Genomic DNA, 15,332 nt, shown 5'->3' with positions numbered 1-15,332 from the left:
TTCTAGTTCTTTAAAAAGAAATGGTGGTTTCAAAGCACTGAATTGATTTTACAGCCTATTAAGATGTTTAAACCCACACTTTGGAAAACCTTCCCCTAACACACCACTCCCCGCACACCCTGGTGTTACCCAGCTCTGCACTGCTGCTTCCAGGTGTCCTTTGGGGCATCACTTGTACCTTCCTCATAGCTGTCACCTCCCTACCTTGAATCATTTCTCATGTTACACAGTTTCTATTAATACATTCAAACTGCTGCTGTCACCCCAGACAGGCTGGTTGGTCTCTTTGATCCTGATAGCCAGTCATTCCTGTACCCAAACACTGAACCTTTCATCACTTGAAACTGAAGAGGCCTCACGTTTTCACCTTGAAGTTTCCATTCTCTGACCACAGTCTTTATCCGTTCAGCTCTCCCTTTCCGTGCTCCAGTGCGTGCCCTTTCTAGCTTCCTGAGTCCTCCACACTGCACCACTTTTCTCCCACGTTTCTTTCCCTCTGGTTTCGTCTCTCACCCTTTTCCATTCTAGATCCTATAATAAATGCCCTCAAGCTCCCAGCAGCACCCTCGCATTACGCATGCTCCTAGGTGCCTCTTCTCCCATAACGCCTTTGCCAGTCCCTGACCCAGGTTATTCCAGCGATGCGTTCTTCTCCCAGTGCAATGGGGCTGGAGAGAGCTGGTGAAGGCCATCTCACTCCCACAGAGGTGGTCACAACTACAGATTCAAAGTCTCAGACCTCACTTAGGCCCTCAGCTCTATTTGGCAGTAATGTCACGTGTTTCTGATCAGGTTTGCCACGTTATTACCCACAATAGGTATTCCAGACTTTCATCATTCTCCCTAATTTCCTTACCTATTTTGTGAACGCTTCATAGAAAAGTTAGAAGTCGCCACAAGTAAATTCTTATCGTCTCACCTTTATAACCTCACACAAACATTTCTACTTTCAAACCCACCAGTGTCACCCTCTTTCTAACTTCTACGGACACGATGTCTTTTCTGGTATCTATGGTTAATCTTTAGAACTTTTCTAAAGGCCATCCCATTTCTTCTAGAACTTTCTTCCATCAGTTTTTACTTCACTTTTCTGTGTCATCAACCTTTCCCAACCCGTCTCTCCCTGGCTCCTTCTTATCCATAGCTTATAAAACATTCTGAAATGCATTCTATCTTTAAACAGAGATCCTAGGCTCTGGCCGCCATCAGCTTCCTCACTTGTTATTATTCATAGCTCAGGATCGTGCTCAGGCGTCACCTCCTGCATATTTCACCTTCCTTGGCCACCACCCCCAACACTCGCATGTATCTCTATCACACTGTCATTCTGATAGACTTTTGTTAGACTGTGGGTTCTTTGGTCAGAATTTCATCTACTTTACCTTGGGATCCCAAAACCTGGTGCTTTGCCATAAGGCACATAGTAGGAAATTGATAAATAATGAATGAGTGAAGTTGCAAGAGATAGAATATCTTAAAAAAAAAAAAAAAGAAAAAGGCTAAGGTGTATTGAACATTCTTCAGTCAATTTTCCTTAATATCACATAATTATTTTGACATTTTCATTTTATAAGGGTGATGAAATATTCAAGAGGTTATATTTTTTCCCAAAAATGTTTAAAAAAAGAAAAGGAAAAAAAATTGGTACTTTCCTTCCCTCCTATAATTTTCGAATAGGTTAACTCTTCTTTTTTGTAATATATATCTGTAACAGAATCATTCCGTGCACCCACATTTTCATATGGACCTGATGGAAACGGTTTCTCGCTTGGATGCAGTAAAAATTGGAGACAAGTCTTTGGCGATGAAAAGAAATATTGGCTACTTCCAATATTTTCAAGGTAGTTTATAAAATGCACGTCTCAGAAATTATGGAACCTGTGATAGTCTCTGTCTCTGATTAAATGATTCAGAGAATATAGTATATTATGACATTATGAGCCTTAAGAATGAAAACTCAGAATATCTTGATTACATGAAGTATTTTATTTTTCATGTTTTTTACAAGGGTGAAGGAGAGTTTGGGCATATATTTGAATGAGAAAAAAAGATGATTCATAGAAAATAATCACTCTTTTTCTTTCAAAATGAAAATAAGTTTGTGAAGTAAAGAATCATAAGAATTTATATTTATTAGCCATATCTTCAAAGATTTCCAGTACAGGTTATGTATTCTGTTGTGTCTTAAATCAAAGAAGACCCAACACAGAATGCAGTTTTTACCTGCATTTAAATTTAAATGAGAATATATGCTCAAGATGATTCATAATTTCCTTTTCTCCCAAATTCTCAGCCATCCTAGGCCATCTGTAAACCAAAAGTCATTATAGAGAAGGAAAAAATATTTGAAATTCAAGTACCATATTTGTAAGTGTTGTGGGTTTTTTTCCTTTTTTCCCTTAACAGGGAACTGTATTGCTTGTTATTTTGTCTGAAAATGACATATTTGCATTCTTTCTTTCTTTTTTTTCTTTTTTTTTTTTTGCCACGCCACATGGGATCTTAGTTCCCTGACCAGAGCTTGAACCCAGTCCCCAGCAGTGAAAGTTCAGAGTCCTAACCACTGGACGGCCAGGGAATTCCCAATTGCCTTCATTTTTGAAAGACATTTTGCTTGGTATAGAATTGTAGATGCTGCTTGCATTTTTTTCTGATGAGAAGTTTGTGGATATTATGTTTATTACTATTTGTGTAATATGACATTTTTCTCTGGCTGCTTTTAAGATTTTGTTTATCACTAGTTTCTTGCAATTTGATTATGACGTGCCTGGTGTCGTTTTCTTCACGATTCTCGTGCTTAGGATTGTTGAGCTTCTTGGATCTGTAATTTTCAAACTTTCATCAGATTTGGAAAGCACTTTTAACCACTGTCTCTTCAAGTACTTCTTCTGTCGCCTCCCTCCCCTTGTCCCTGCAGGGGCCCCTCGGGAGGCTCCGCCGCGGCGCCCTGGTGGCTGCTCACTTTCCGTGCGGCCTTTTTCCTGAGCTTCATCTTCAAGGGCGCCAGTCCCTTCCGTGCGCTTTATCTGTTGTCCCTTATATTCAGGTGTTTCCACTCTGACTGGTTGCAACATAGCCTATTATTTGTTAAGGTTATTTTCCCTAAACAGAAATTTCAATGTTGGCAGTTGGGTTTTTTGTCTTTGTTTTTTCTTTCCCCTTCTTTAAAGATGTTGTTCCATTATCATCTGGCTTGTGTTGTTTGTGTCAATAAATCAGCCTCTCTCTTATCTTTATTCCACTGTTTGTACAGGCACACCTCGGAGATTATTGCAGGTTTGGTTCCAGACCACCGCAATAAAGCAAATATCATAGTAAAGTGAGTCATACGAATTTTTTGGTTTCCCAGTGCATATAACAGTCTATAACCATAGACTGTTAAGTGTTCAATAGCATTATGTCTAAAAAAAAAAAAAAAAAAACAATGTACATACCTTGATTTAAAAATACTTTATTGCTAAAAACTGCTAATCGTTATCTGAGCCTTCAGCAAGTCGTAATCTTTTTGCTGGTGGAGGGTTTGAAATATTGTGAGAATTGCCAATACGTGACCCAGAGACACAAAGTGAGCAGATGCCGTTGGAAAAATGGCACTGATAGACTTGCTCAATGTAGGGTTGCCTCAAACCTTTAATTTATAAAAATCACAGTATCTGCAAAGCACAGTAAAATGAAACACAATAAAACGAGGTATGCTTGTAAATTACTATGTCTTTTTTCCCCTGTGGCTACTTTTAAGATTTTATCTTTATCACTGGTTTTAAGTAGTCTGATGATGATGTTCCTTAGTATGGTTTGCCTTGTGTTTATCCTCTTTGGAGTTCATTAGGCTTCTTGGATCTATGAATTTGTAGTTTTCATCAGATCTGAATTATTTATTTATTCATTTATTTATTTATTTGGCTGCGTTGGGTCTTCGTTGCTGTGTGCAGGCTTTCTCTAGTTGCAGTGAGCAGGGGCTACTCTTTGTTGCTGTGCGCGGGCTTCTCATTTAGTGGCTTCTGTTTGTTGCGGAGCACAGGCTCTAGGCACACGGGCTGCAGTAGTTGTGGCACACGGGCTCAGTAGTTGTGGCTCGCAGGCTCCAGAGCGCAGGCTCAGTAGTTGTGGCGCAGGAGCTTAGTTGCTCTGCAGCATGTGGGATCTTCCCGGACCAGGGCTCGAACCCGTGTCCCCTGCATTGGCGGGAGGATTCTTAACCACTGTGCCACCAGGGAAGTCCAATCTGAATAATTTTGAAATAATTTTCAATTGTTTTTTCTGCCTGCTTCCCTCTTCCTGTGCCCTTCCCCCACTAGCTTTTCAGGTTCTCTTAAATATATGTCATAACCCACCGGTCATTGCTGTTGTCCCTCCCTTCTCCCCCTCCATCTTTTTTCTCTCTTTGCTTCAAATTGGATCATTTCTATTGTTATGTCTGTGAGTTCACTTATCTTTTCTTCTGTAATGTCTACTGTTAGGCTCATCCAGTGAATTTCTTATTTCAGATATTATATTTTTCAGCTCCAGAAGTTCAATTTGGTTCTTTTTTTATATCTTACATTTCTTTTTTCTTTATATCTACTTTTTCCAGTTAATTCATGGACATATTTATAATCACTGTTTTAACGTCTTTGTTTCAAGTGTTCATGGTCATTTCTAAATCTTTTCTATTGACTTTTTTTTCTCTCAGTTGTGATCACATTTTACTGCTTTTTATGCTAGTAATTTTTGATTGGATGGTGGACATTTTGAATTCTGAATGTTTAAATTTTGTCTCCCTTTAAAGAATGTTGAATTTTGTTTTGGCAGACTTCTGTTTCAGCTTACTCCTCCTGACGCTTGTTTAAACCTTTGTTTGGTTGGGTGTAAAGTAGCACTTTCTCTAGGGCAAGTTTAATCCTACAGCAAAGGTGAGAGCCTGCTGCGGTCTCTGCCATATCCACATGTTCAATGAGGTCTCTCTACTCTGGCAGGTCGAATGCAAATGGCTTTCAGTGCTGTGCAGGCTCTGAGTTGTTCAGCTTACACTCCCCAGTTGTTCTTTTCCCAGATTCACATGTGTGGCTTAGTATTCATCAGAAGACTCAAGTAAAACCCTGTGCAGATTTCTGTAGCCCTTTCTCTGCACATATCCCTCTTCCTCAGCTCTGTCCGATAGAAGGAAGCCTCCTCATCTTCTCGAAACTCCCATCTCTGTCACCTTAATTCAGTGAGACCACCTTGCTCTGCACATCCCCCTGTTGGTGCTCAAGTTCTGGCAGAAGCTGCAACTCCTTGGTTGGTTTCTCTTCTTTCAGACACCACAGTTCTGTGCTGCCTGTTTTGAAAAGAGTTGTTGTATATACTGTTCAACAGGAGGTCAAATGTACCGGTTAATCCATCTTGGCTGGAAGTGGAATTCCCTGCGGTACACAGTTTTGATGTTTTTAGACTGTGGAAGGCATAGCTGTACTTTTTTTTAAGTTGTGAACTTCTTGAAGGCAGAGATTTTCTTTTCTTTTGTTGAGTGGTATATCCCTAGCACTTCAAATGGTACTCGGAACATCCAGTATATTTTCGCTTAATGAATATTGTTGAATAAATAAATATGTGGAACTTACATCTTGAATTTCAGTTTCAGCGTTTATGATATCTTAAATGATTGTGATAAGCAGGTCAGTTAACCAAATATTTGAATATGTATGTTTATCATAACTTCAATAGACATGATCATTTTAATAGTTATGGAAGATACTGTTTTTAACTATATGTAAATTATAAAAGGAAAAGACTTATTTCCTCAGTGGAGTCTAATATCCCTCTAAATTAGAAATCTTAGAAATCATTCTCTGAAATGACAAGTTGTGATAATTTTATACCATGCCTCTGGAAAATAGGTGTTAAACTTGACCACTTTGATTTAACTGAACATGATTAAATTATTACTGATATTTTTCATTATGCAGTCAGGGTGATGGCTGCAGTTTTCCGACTCGTCTTGTGGGGACGGATCCAGAACAAGCTTCTGTTTCAAACCACAGTGAAAATACCAGAAGGTGTGCTTCTTGTCATTAAGTTTTTCAGAATTCATTATAGAGCAAACTGTGTGTGTGTGTGTGTGTGTGTTATACATAGATAAATACAGTAGTAATGTAGCAAGCCAGCATAGATAAAGAGAAATTCTATTCAGTTTTTTTAACTGAGGGTTAAAATGTGGATATAGCTGATATGCTCAGGATAACCATATTTTTTATCATTCAAACCAGAACACTTTTGAGAGTAAGAAAGTGAACGCTTGCTGTTAGTAGTTGAAGCAGGATAGTCTCATGTCACTGGACGCGTCTGGCAGGGTAGGAAGCACGGCTGCCCTACCTGTGCTGCGTCTTCCTAGAAACGAAGACTCTTTCAAGATTTGATTATGTTGGTTTATATCAGTTATATTTTCAAAGAAGTTAGTCATTGTACTATTCACCATTTTATTTTGATAAACGGATTTTAACTGCAGCGTGAAAATAATATTAATGAGGATTCAAAAATACAAATACAAAATTTTTCTTCTTCATCTTAGAGGATATTTTCTCAGAGTTTGTATGGCGAGCACACTGATTCATAAATTCAGAGAAATAGTTCATTTTTAATGATGTTTTAAAGGAGATAGAGATGCTTCTGTCAAAGTGAAACACTTGAAACTTACTCCAGAAATAAGTTGTGGGGGAGGAGGGATTATAAATTCCAAGCTAGCGGATTAATTTTGGAAGAACATAGGCCTTAGAACCTAGGACCTCGGAGCTCGAAGAAGTTACTTAAACTGTCTGAGCCTCAGCTGCCAGCTCTATGAGAGGAGGATTTGTACTCCCTTCGGGGGTTATTGTGAAGATTGCGATGGTGTGTAGAAAGCACCCAGCACAGCGTCTGCCCATAGTGGGTCCCCGACAATACTAGTTCCCTTTTCCTCCTCCTTTTTTTCCTCCATTCCCTCCCTCCCTGGATCTCTTAGCTAGAAAACTAAGTCTACGCTAAATCACTAAATCATTTTTTCCCCTTAGATCTATACTGCAGAGGTAGAAAGCAGAAAACTTGGGAAATGACAGGTAATCTTTTTGTCCTGGCCACAGACATAGATCCTCACCTGTCCTTGTGCTACCTTATGGCTCTTGATTAACATGTTAAAAATGTTTCAGATTGGCCTCTGAAGCTGTTTTTCTTTTATCTAATTGTTTTCATTGGCAGTGCTGAGTACAGATTCTTGGGTCTAGGAGCCATTTAATGCGGGGGGTTGGGGGCACATTTTCTCTTGAAGATGGAGTCTTTTCAGAGTGCTGAGATCTCATGAGTTGCCCTCACATGTTTAGGAGAAGGAATACTAATTTGCTGCTTATTAACTAAGTATCATTAATTGAGCGTTAGACTATTTACTAAATTATTTGCTCCTCTTTCAGTATTGGCTCAAATCCACCCTTTCCTATCAAACCGCTTAGTGAATCAAAAAACCGCTTGTTGGACAGTGAACCTCAGTGGCTAGAGAATGGATCTGAAGAAGGTGTCGTCAGATCAGGTAATGCTCGTCATCTGAAAACATTGCTTTGTCTGGTTAAAATGAAAATCACCAGATTTAATAAATGTGGAAAAATTAAAATACATTATGTGCTATTTTAAAATACGAAAATATTTGAAACTTTTTAATAAAATATCTTATACGTGGGCCGTTAGTGTTTACTGGTAGCTTTCACGGAGGCGAAGGTTGAGTGAGGAAGTGTAGTGGCTGCTGTGGTTTTTTCTGTTCATAATTTTGTTTTTCCTTGTTGTTACCCAGCCATGTATTTTGTCACCTCAGATGTAGAAAATTCTTTTGGCATAATATTCTGGATAATGCTTAAACAAGGTTTTTCTTTGGGGTCATAGCTTTTGCTTATTTGAAAATAATTTTGAAATGCCTTGTACTCTTTGGCTGTCTTGTCTTCGTATAAAAAGAGTGCACTGAATGTATTTGAACCATGATGACTCTTAATCATTTCATGAATTGCGGTACATTATACAACAGTTGCTAAGATAGAAGTGGGCCTTTGAATCGGGCCTCGGTTTATAATATAGTCTGGCCACTCACTAGCATTATAGCTTAAAACATATCTGTGGTTCTTAATAATACTAGTAATAACATTCTCCTTGCACTGTAGGAAAATGGTTTGGTACTAACTCTAGGAAACACCCTAAAACTTGAAAGCTTGCTGTCACAATTTCTGGTTTGCTGTTATTGTCATTTTGGCTTTCAGCAGCATTTAAATTCTCTTAAATTAGTTTCATTAAGACCTTCATTCAGGTGACTTCCCTGGTGGCCCAGGGGTTAGGAATCCGCCTGCCAGTGCAGGGGACACGGGTTCGAGCCCTGGTCCGGGAGGATCCCACATGCCGTGGAGCAACTGAGCCCATGTGCTGCAGCTGCTGGGCCTGTGCTCTGGAGCCCGCGAGCCACAACTACTGAGCCCGCGTGCCACAACTACTGAAGCCCACGTGCCTGGAGCCTGTGCTCCGCAACAAGAGAGGCCACTGCAGTGAGAAGCCCGTGCAACACAACGAAGACCCAACACAGCCAAAAATAAATAAAGTAAAAATAAATTTTTTAAAAAAGACCTTCATTCAGGTCATTAGACCCTCAGTATAAAATCAAGGGAAAAATCCATTTGTGGACTTGAAATTATTCCTCCTGAACATCTTTAGAGCCAATGGACGTTTTTACAAAGATAAGCATAAAACCAGACTTTCAGATTTTAGCACTGCTTTCCTTCCTTCTGGGTTCTAACAGAAGGCAAATGGTTGGCACCAGAAGCCTATTTAGTGCTTACATAATACTTGCTTTTACTGTAATCATCAATTTTACCATTTAGCCAGAAACTTAATATTTCTTTTTTTGTCATGTCATATATAATTATGTGCTTACAGGGACAAATAACCATGTAGCAGTGGCAATAGAAAATTGAGTACCACTTGTTCATAACTAACCAGTTGAATAAGAGCAAGGTAAGACAGTATAAAGGTAATTTCTCCAAAAATTAGTTTATTTGCATGTCATAATCTCAAAACAATTTGCAATTCAGTCTTTTTTACTCTTTCCATTATATCAGCAAAATCAGGTCGTTCAGGAGAGATTGGAAGGTAACATCTGCCTAACTCCCATTTTTCTTACCACTCCTAGCATGATCTTACTGGATATTTGTTGATAGATTAATGAAGAAACTAATAAAAATTGTTAGGATTGCTATATGGACAACTAACCTTTTCACTGAATGGTACCTTATTAATTAGTTTAAGCAAAAAAGGTGACTTTTGCCCACTACTGAAGAAATTTGATCCAGAGAAGAGTGACTAAGATTAAAGACTGAAAAAAAGACTTCAGAGGTTCATTGATGTTATTTACTTGGTAGAAGATACAGCAGAAGAGCAGTTTACTGTAGCCAAGTACGTGGATCAGTGACGCCTTATCTGTGTGCCCAGAGGCAGTAGCCAGAGGAGGCTGATTGAAGTAGGAATAGAAGCCCTTCCCGACGGACCAGTAGGAGCAGTGAGGGCAGTGCTAAAACACTGACACTGAACCGCAGGGATGGAGTGAACTCTCCTGCTGCTTCAAAACAGAGAAGACAGCTGTACACGTTCAAGTCAGAAGCTAAGCTCACTGGCTCAGCAGCATCACACGCAGCTATTAGATTTTTGAAAACCTACGTGTAGTGTTTCCCGGTTACCTATTGCTACCTAACAAATTATCACACACTTAGCAGCTGAAGACAACACACCTTTATTAGCTCAGTTGCTTTGTTCTCATCTGTAGTCTCATCTAGGGGACATCTGCTTCCTTGCTTGGTGTTTGTCATTGGCATTCAGTTCCTTACAAGGACCTGGAGGCCATGTCCAAGTCACAGCCAGAGCCTAAGACTCAGAGAGTATCAGAAACAGCCGCCGGTGGGGCTCCTGGCAGGCAGAGGGTAGCAGGAGCTGCAGGCGGTGATCACGTGTCACTGGCAGCCCCACCCAGAGCTGGTCCTCAGACGGGGCTCCCGGGTTCTGGCTCCGGGCGTCTTCTCTGCCTGTAGGCGGAATAATGGCTGATGCTTGTGGTGCTTGAGAATACTCACTGAAATTCCCATAAACATCTGATAGCAGTCTTCTCAGATTATGCCCAAGTTAACACTAAGGGAAACGTGTAAGGATCTGCCTGTATTAAAATGCTCACTTAATGGCTTCAGGGAAAGTCAGTGATCTGTCCCTCATTTACAGCGTCTAAAAACCTTTATTATTATTAGAATATTAGTAATATTAAAGTATTTCTTTCCTTTTGTGTTGTATTAGCAGCTTTATACCTTAGCCCAAAGAACTATTTAATAAATCTTATTTTCAGAAATACAAAATCAAGTTTTAACAATAATTGTTTCTGGTTTTATAGGTTTATAAAAACATTATGGACGGAATATTTTCAGTTTTATATGCAAGAAGATGATCAATGGAATTAAATAATTGAAGTATAAATGAAGATATATTTTTTAAACAAGGAAACCTTTGTACAGATTGTTGGCTCCACAGAAGCACTACTCCAGAGCTGGAAGATGCCTTAATCTTAAAATAGCCCATTTGTTCAACACTGACTTACAGCTACAAGAGTGACTGAATTTTACTTTGGAAATAACATTTACTCATAATAACATATTATGATATGCTATAATATGAGCTGTCAGGTCACATGTTAACATGGCGTATGTATTCTTTTGATACCTGAGTTACATTATTAGAGTTGTTTCTTAGTATCCATATAAATTTTCACTCCAGAAACACAAGGTGAAAACTTGTCTTAAGTGAAGCACATCTAGGTCAGTATGGTGGCTGAAAGTGCTTGTACTGGGTAAGAAAAAGAAAATAATTGCTTTAAAAACAACTTGGTGTTTGCTAACTTATAGTTACTGTTTTATACTTTTCAACATTTTTACTAAAGATTTTTTTTTATTGTTGGCTATAAAATAACACTCAGAAGGATTTAGATACCTAATCATTTAAAACATGGAGCATGTTTGTATAATTCATTGAAGGCTTAGTTCTAAGCATTAATTAAACCATGTGCAGTGTTGTGCCCAAGGCTTAAAGAAAATGTGGCAGTATAAGAAATTTTTTTGTTTCTCTCTGCTTTTAATATACTCTTTTGTTGAACTTTCATGGGTATTTATACAGGTAGGGAAACAAAGGTTACGTGTGCTATAGAAATATTGGACACTGTAGGATTGGGTAGAAGTGGCTAGAAGAAAAGTAAAGCGAAAGACAAGCTACAGAAAGCTGCTGCTAAAGTATGTTTTCAGAGTGCTGCCTGCTGCTGAGTTGACTTTCAAATTTCAATTTAGGTAATGACTGAAATTTGCTTTGAAACTTTGTACAGTAATCCTATAATAGCTTAAACAGCAACATAAAATACAATGTGAACTAGGGTAAAACTGTTTAGCATAACACTGCTCTCAAGAAGGAAATTCTCACTTGAGTAGTCACTCAGAACTTCCATTCTCTGAGAGGTGGATTCCACTCTTACATGCAGGATTTTAAATCTGACTTCCTAACAGCAACCCCTTTCTGCCTAGACACTTATCCCCCTTTTCCTTTTGAAATCCAATCTAAGTGACAGGGATCGTTGCATTAATTCTAAAGAAAAATACAGTGTCCTATAGCGGAGAAACAATATACAGATGTTACTCCTGCTTTATACTCTGCTTAGTTAGCCACACACAAGCTAAAATGATTGCTTCCAGTAGTGGGTGGAGATCAGTTTTAACCAGCGTCTGTAAAAACATGTTATAGTTTCCTTGTCTATAAAACAGGGTTGGGGAGAGGGGTATTACGAATGATTTCGACTGGACGACCTTTAACATTCTTCAATTTCTAATTTTGCACAATACCTTACTTAACATTCGTCCAACAGATATTTTTGGAGTTCCTTCTGGACGCCAAACAATGTACTAGGGATAGCTCTATAATCTCCTAATGTAGCATAAATTTTATAGCCTACTATTCCAAGTTTATAATTTATAGGATTTGTCTAATTCCATGGGCTATATTAATATTAGATGTTAAAAGGAAGTAATTTTTTTCCCCTTTGAACTAGAGGAATGAGTTAGCTTTGAAAATATAGTTTGGGATACTATAATACAGCTTCTATCTTTATTTCAACACTGTAGTCTTAATAATCTTGATTCTAGAAAACTTACGAGAGTTAAGGGATATCGATTTACCAACCAGAAACATCAGTGTGGCAGTTTGAGTATTATAAGGAAATAGTAAATGTTTAAACGTAAGTGACGGCTTTCAGAAATGTCCGGGTACTTCTTGTGGGTATTTTTACATTTAGGTCAGAGGATTTGCATGCACCTGATTAACAACTGAGGAAACTTAATTTTCCCTTTAACCTATTTGGGTGCTTTTGTGGTGTTTCTCTCTTTTTCAGTTCTTTCAGTATCTGTTAACATCATCTTAATAGCATAGTAAACACCTTTTCAGGAATTTTCAGCTAAAGCCTTTTAATTTAGTTACCTTTGGTTCAATTAATTTATGGCCAACATTTGCCACGTTCTAAATATTTGGCTTCGTTTAGTTGCACATATTAATGACTGTTCAGCAAGGGCCTACAAGTGGTATGGGAATCAGGGACAGGCTGCCTCTTTGGTATTTCTCTGGGATTGATGAGCGCTGCCAACCTTTGCAGAGAAATGGTCAAAATGAAGCCCTGTCAGAATTCATTAGTACTGTCTCTGTTCCTTCAGACACTTGAACAGTTGTGATATTTAAAGGAAAATAAAGTTGAATTTCAGGTCTTGCCATTGCCATTAAAAACAAATTAGACGGGAAACTTGGTTTGACGTGGGTACAAACTTACTTGAATATTCAGTACCTGAGGCATCTGACCACTGTCACTGTGCCAAACCAAAGAGCAGCTACAGCTTAGTGGTCACTGAACTTGCACCGCTTACATAGTAGAGTTTCATCTTTGCATATGGATGATTTTTTTAAATCCTTTTACATATTTAGTGGTTATGATCCAATGTGTCATAAGTTAATTTAACTTAGTTTAAATCAAATATGCAATGTTTACTTGAATTTATTTCTATTAATAGCAGATTTTGACTGTTTGTAGGATTTGCAGATTTTTCAGTCATGTGAGATTTCCCTTCAGTCATCTTTAAAGCAGATGCATATTAAGGGCTGTTAGGATCTGCATATTTGGGGCGCTGAAAACACAAGTGACTTACAAATATGCTTTGCTTACATTTTGTTCTAGGACTAGCACTGCTATCAATGGAAAGTATTTTTAACTAATCTATTAGAGAAATTAACCATATTTTTGCATTTCAGCCAAAATAAAGGCCGTATCTCATATTCTGTAAGATACAGCTAATATGTAAATCTGAAATTCATGTGTTTCTTACGATCTGAACTATATTTTCCAACTTAAAAATGCAAGATAGATTCAGCAAGGTCCATATTTTTCTAACGACTTCACTTTATATTATTTTGTTGAGTTGCATAAAGAAGCAAGGAATTGTATTTGTATTAAAAGCTTCAGAAAGCTGTTGAGTTTATCACATTTGTACGTGATTGCAGGTTAGTCTATGCCCATTTACAGAAAAGGTGAGCGCTATTTTAAAGTGATCTTTAATATGTTTTTATATAAACAAATTTGAAATACAGTTTACTTTGGTTGTTTTTACATATCATGTCCCGTAAATCTTGTATTTGTTTCTCATAAGTGTAACGCTGGACCATGACTTAATGTTATCTTTGCTTTGTCTTTTGGGTGGCCTAACCTACATTAACACGAAGGCTGAACATTTTAAAACTTGTTTTTCCAAAAATCATAATAACGATTACTTTATTAATAAATAAGTAAAGTCCTGTATTTGAACAGCTGCTGTTGTTGTTGTTAGGGGATGGCTGTTGCTTTAGTCACCTGGCAGGTGTGGCAAGGTACAGTGCTGCCTTGGGAAAGCGATGGGGCTGATCCTTTGGGCAACCACGGGGACCGACCCGAGTACGACGACACTGTGGTCTACCTACGCCAGAGCACACGCGGCTTTATCAAACAGGTTTTAATTTAGCTTTTATTAAACAATTTTCAATTGTCCCCTTCATCAAACCTAAGAACTTCCGTTCTTTGAAAGACATTCTGTTAAAAGAATGAAAAGTCGAAGACTGGAAAAAAGAATACCTGAAAAAGGACTCATATCCAAAATACATAAATCATCCTTGAATTTCAAGACTGAGGTGACAACCTGATTTTTTTAAAATAAGACTATTTGGTTTGTTTTTTGGCTGCGCCGCCTGGCTTAAAGGGTCTTAGTTCCGGGGGAAGTCCCCCAAAATAGACGCTGTCCAACTGTCCACCTTTAGGAGCAAATCTCACCAGAAACCTCTATTTTTAGGAGCGCGTTTAACTGGAAAAGTAGATTTTTTCATGTCCGCTTTAGGCAAGACCTGTCGGCAGAAGGTCAGCGAGCATGCACGGCAAAGCCCCCGGCGGAATCTCGCACCGAGGCCCAGATGCCAGAACGCGGTCGGCAGCTTTATCGCGGCTGCGCGCAGGTTGCGTTCCGCATGCCGTGTGACGCGGACGCCGCCCGGTTCCGTCCTCAGGGCAGAGAAGCGAGACGCGATCCGACCGAGACGCGCTGCGGGCGGTGGGGAGCGCGGGCCCGGGGCCTCCGTCGCAGACACTCGCTCGGCTTGGCCGGGGCTCCGTGGGGCTCTGGCCAGAGGCTCCCGCTCGTCGCCGCAAGACGCAGGCGGCGTGGCGCGGGTCAGGACCACTTCCCGGTGACCTTGAGGTGGCCGAGCTGGTCCTCCAGCCGTCGGTGCGCGGGGAACCTGGCCACCTGCGCCGCCTTGAGCGCCTGGAAGGCGGCCGCCCGGCGGGCCGCCGCGTGGCCGCGCTCCTGCTCGACCGTGAGGAAGGGCCGGCTCAGCCAGTAGTGGTTCTCCGCCTCGACCTCCAGGCGGCGGACCATGTTCTGCTTCGCCTGCGCCGACACGGGCCGCGGCCGCCGGTGCTTCCCGATCCACTGCCGGCCGGGGATGCGGCCGCGGCGCAGGAGCGCGGTCAGGAACATGGCGCCTGCCGAGAGCACAGAAGCGGGAGTCAGCGGCGCGCCGGCCGCGGGGAGAAGGGAGAAGGGAGCCCCGCCGCCGCCCGTAGGCCAACCTGACCCCGCGCCCCAACACTCACCAGCCGCACCTCAGGGCCGCCCTCCGCACGCCGGCACACGACGCCGGAAGCAGGAAGCTGGAAGCCGGAAGCGCGCTTTCTCGACGCGCCACCCGTCTCCTCGCGCGAAGCTTCAGCTCTCGCGAGAAGGGTC

The 15,332-nt window shown here is 40.3% G+C and overlaps 2 protein-coding genes across 4 annotated transcripts in view; one reads left to right on the top strand and one right to left on the bottom strand.

Moving 5' to 3' along the window:
* Nucleotides 1-11,239, top strand: part of ZDHHC20 (zinc finger DHHC-type palmitoyltransferase 20) — a 69,289-nt gene extending 58,050 nt beyond the window's left edge. The window contains exons 9-13 of one of the 3 annotated variants that reach the window (XM_036831598.1): nucleotides 1,715-1,841; nucleotides 5,928-6,017; nucleotides 7,401-7,516; nucleotides 8,899-8,976; nucleotides 10,394-11,239. In XM_036831598.1, coding sequence (XP_036687493.1) covers nucleotides 1,715-1,841; nucleotides 5,928-6,017; nucleotides 7,401-7,516; nucleotides 8,899-8,936 — 371 coding nt within the window. In that variant the 3' untranslated portion in view covers nucleotides 8,937-8,976; nucleotides 10,394-11,239. Of the gene's footprint in view, nucleotides 1-1,714; nucleotides 1,842-5,927; nucleotides 6,018-7,007; nucleotides 7,053-7,400; nucleotides 7,517-8,898; nucleotides 8,977-10,393 lie in introns of those variants that run through there. The other 2 variants (XM_036831599.1, XM_036831600.1) reach the window with 2 other exon arrangements.
* A 2,821-nt stretch (nucleotides 11,240-14,060) lies between these two features.
* MRPL57 (mitochondrial ribosomal protein L57) lies at nucleotides 14,061-15,320 on the bottom strand. The gene is made up of 2 exons (XM_036831604.1): nucleotides 15,200-15,320; nucleotides 14,061-15,088 (listed from the first exon to the last, which is right to left on the bottom strand). The coding sequence occupies exon 2, from the start codon at nucleotides 15,081-15,083 to the stop codon at nucleotides 14,775-14,777; it is 309 nt and encodes a 102-aa protein (XP_036687499.1). The 5' UTR covers nucleotides 15,084-15,088; nucleotides 15,200-15,320; the 3' UTR covers nucleotides 14,061-14,774.
* Nucleotides 15,321-15,332: the final 12 nt, after the last annotated feature.

Source organism: Balaenoptera musculus, chromosome 18 (assembly GCF_009873245.2).
Source record: "Balaenoptera musculus isolate JJ_BM4_2016_0621 chromosome 18, mBalMus1.pri.v3, whole genome shotgun sequence".
NCBI classification, from domain to species: Eukaryota; Metazoa; Chordata; class Mammalia; order Artiodactyla; family Balaenopteridae; genus Balaenoptera; species Balaenoptera musculus.
This window is presented reverse-complemented; position numbering and strand designations above follow the sequence as displayed.

Excerpts from the sequence above, each read along its gene's own strand:
- MRPL57 (XM_036831604.1), bottom strand. The coding sequence starts at position 15,083 with ATGTTCCTGACCGCGCTCCTGCGCCGCGGCCGCATCCCCGGCCGGCAG.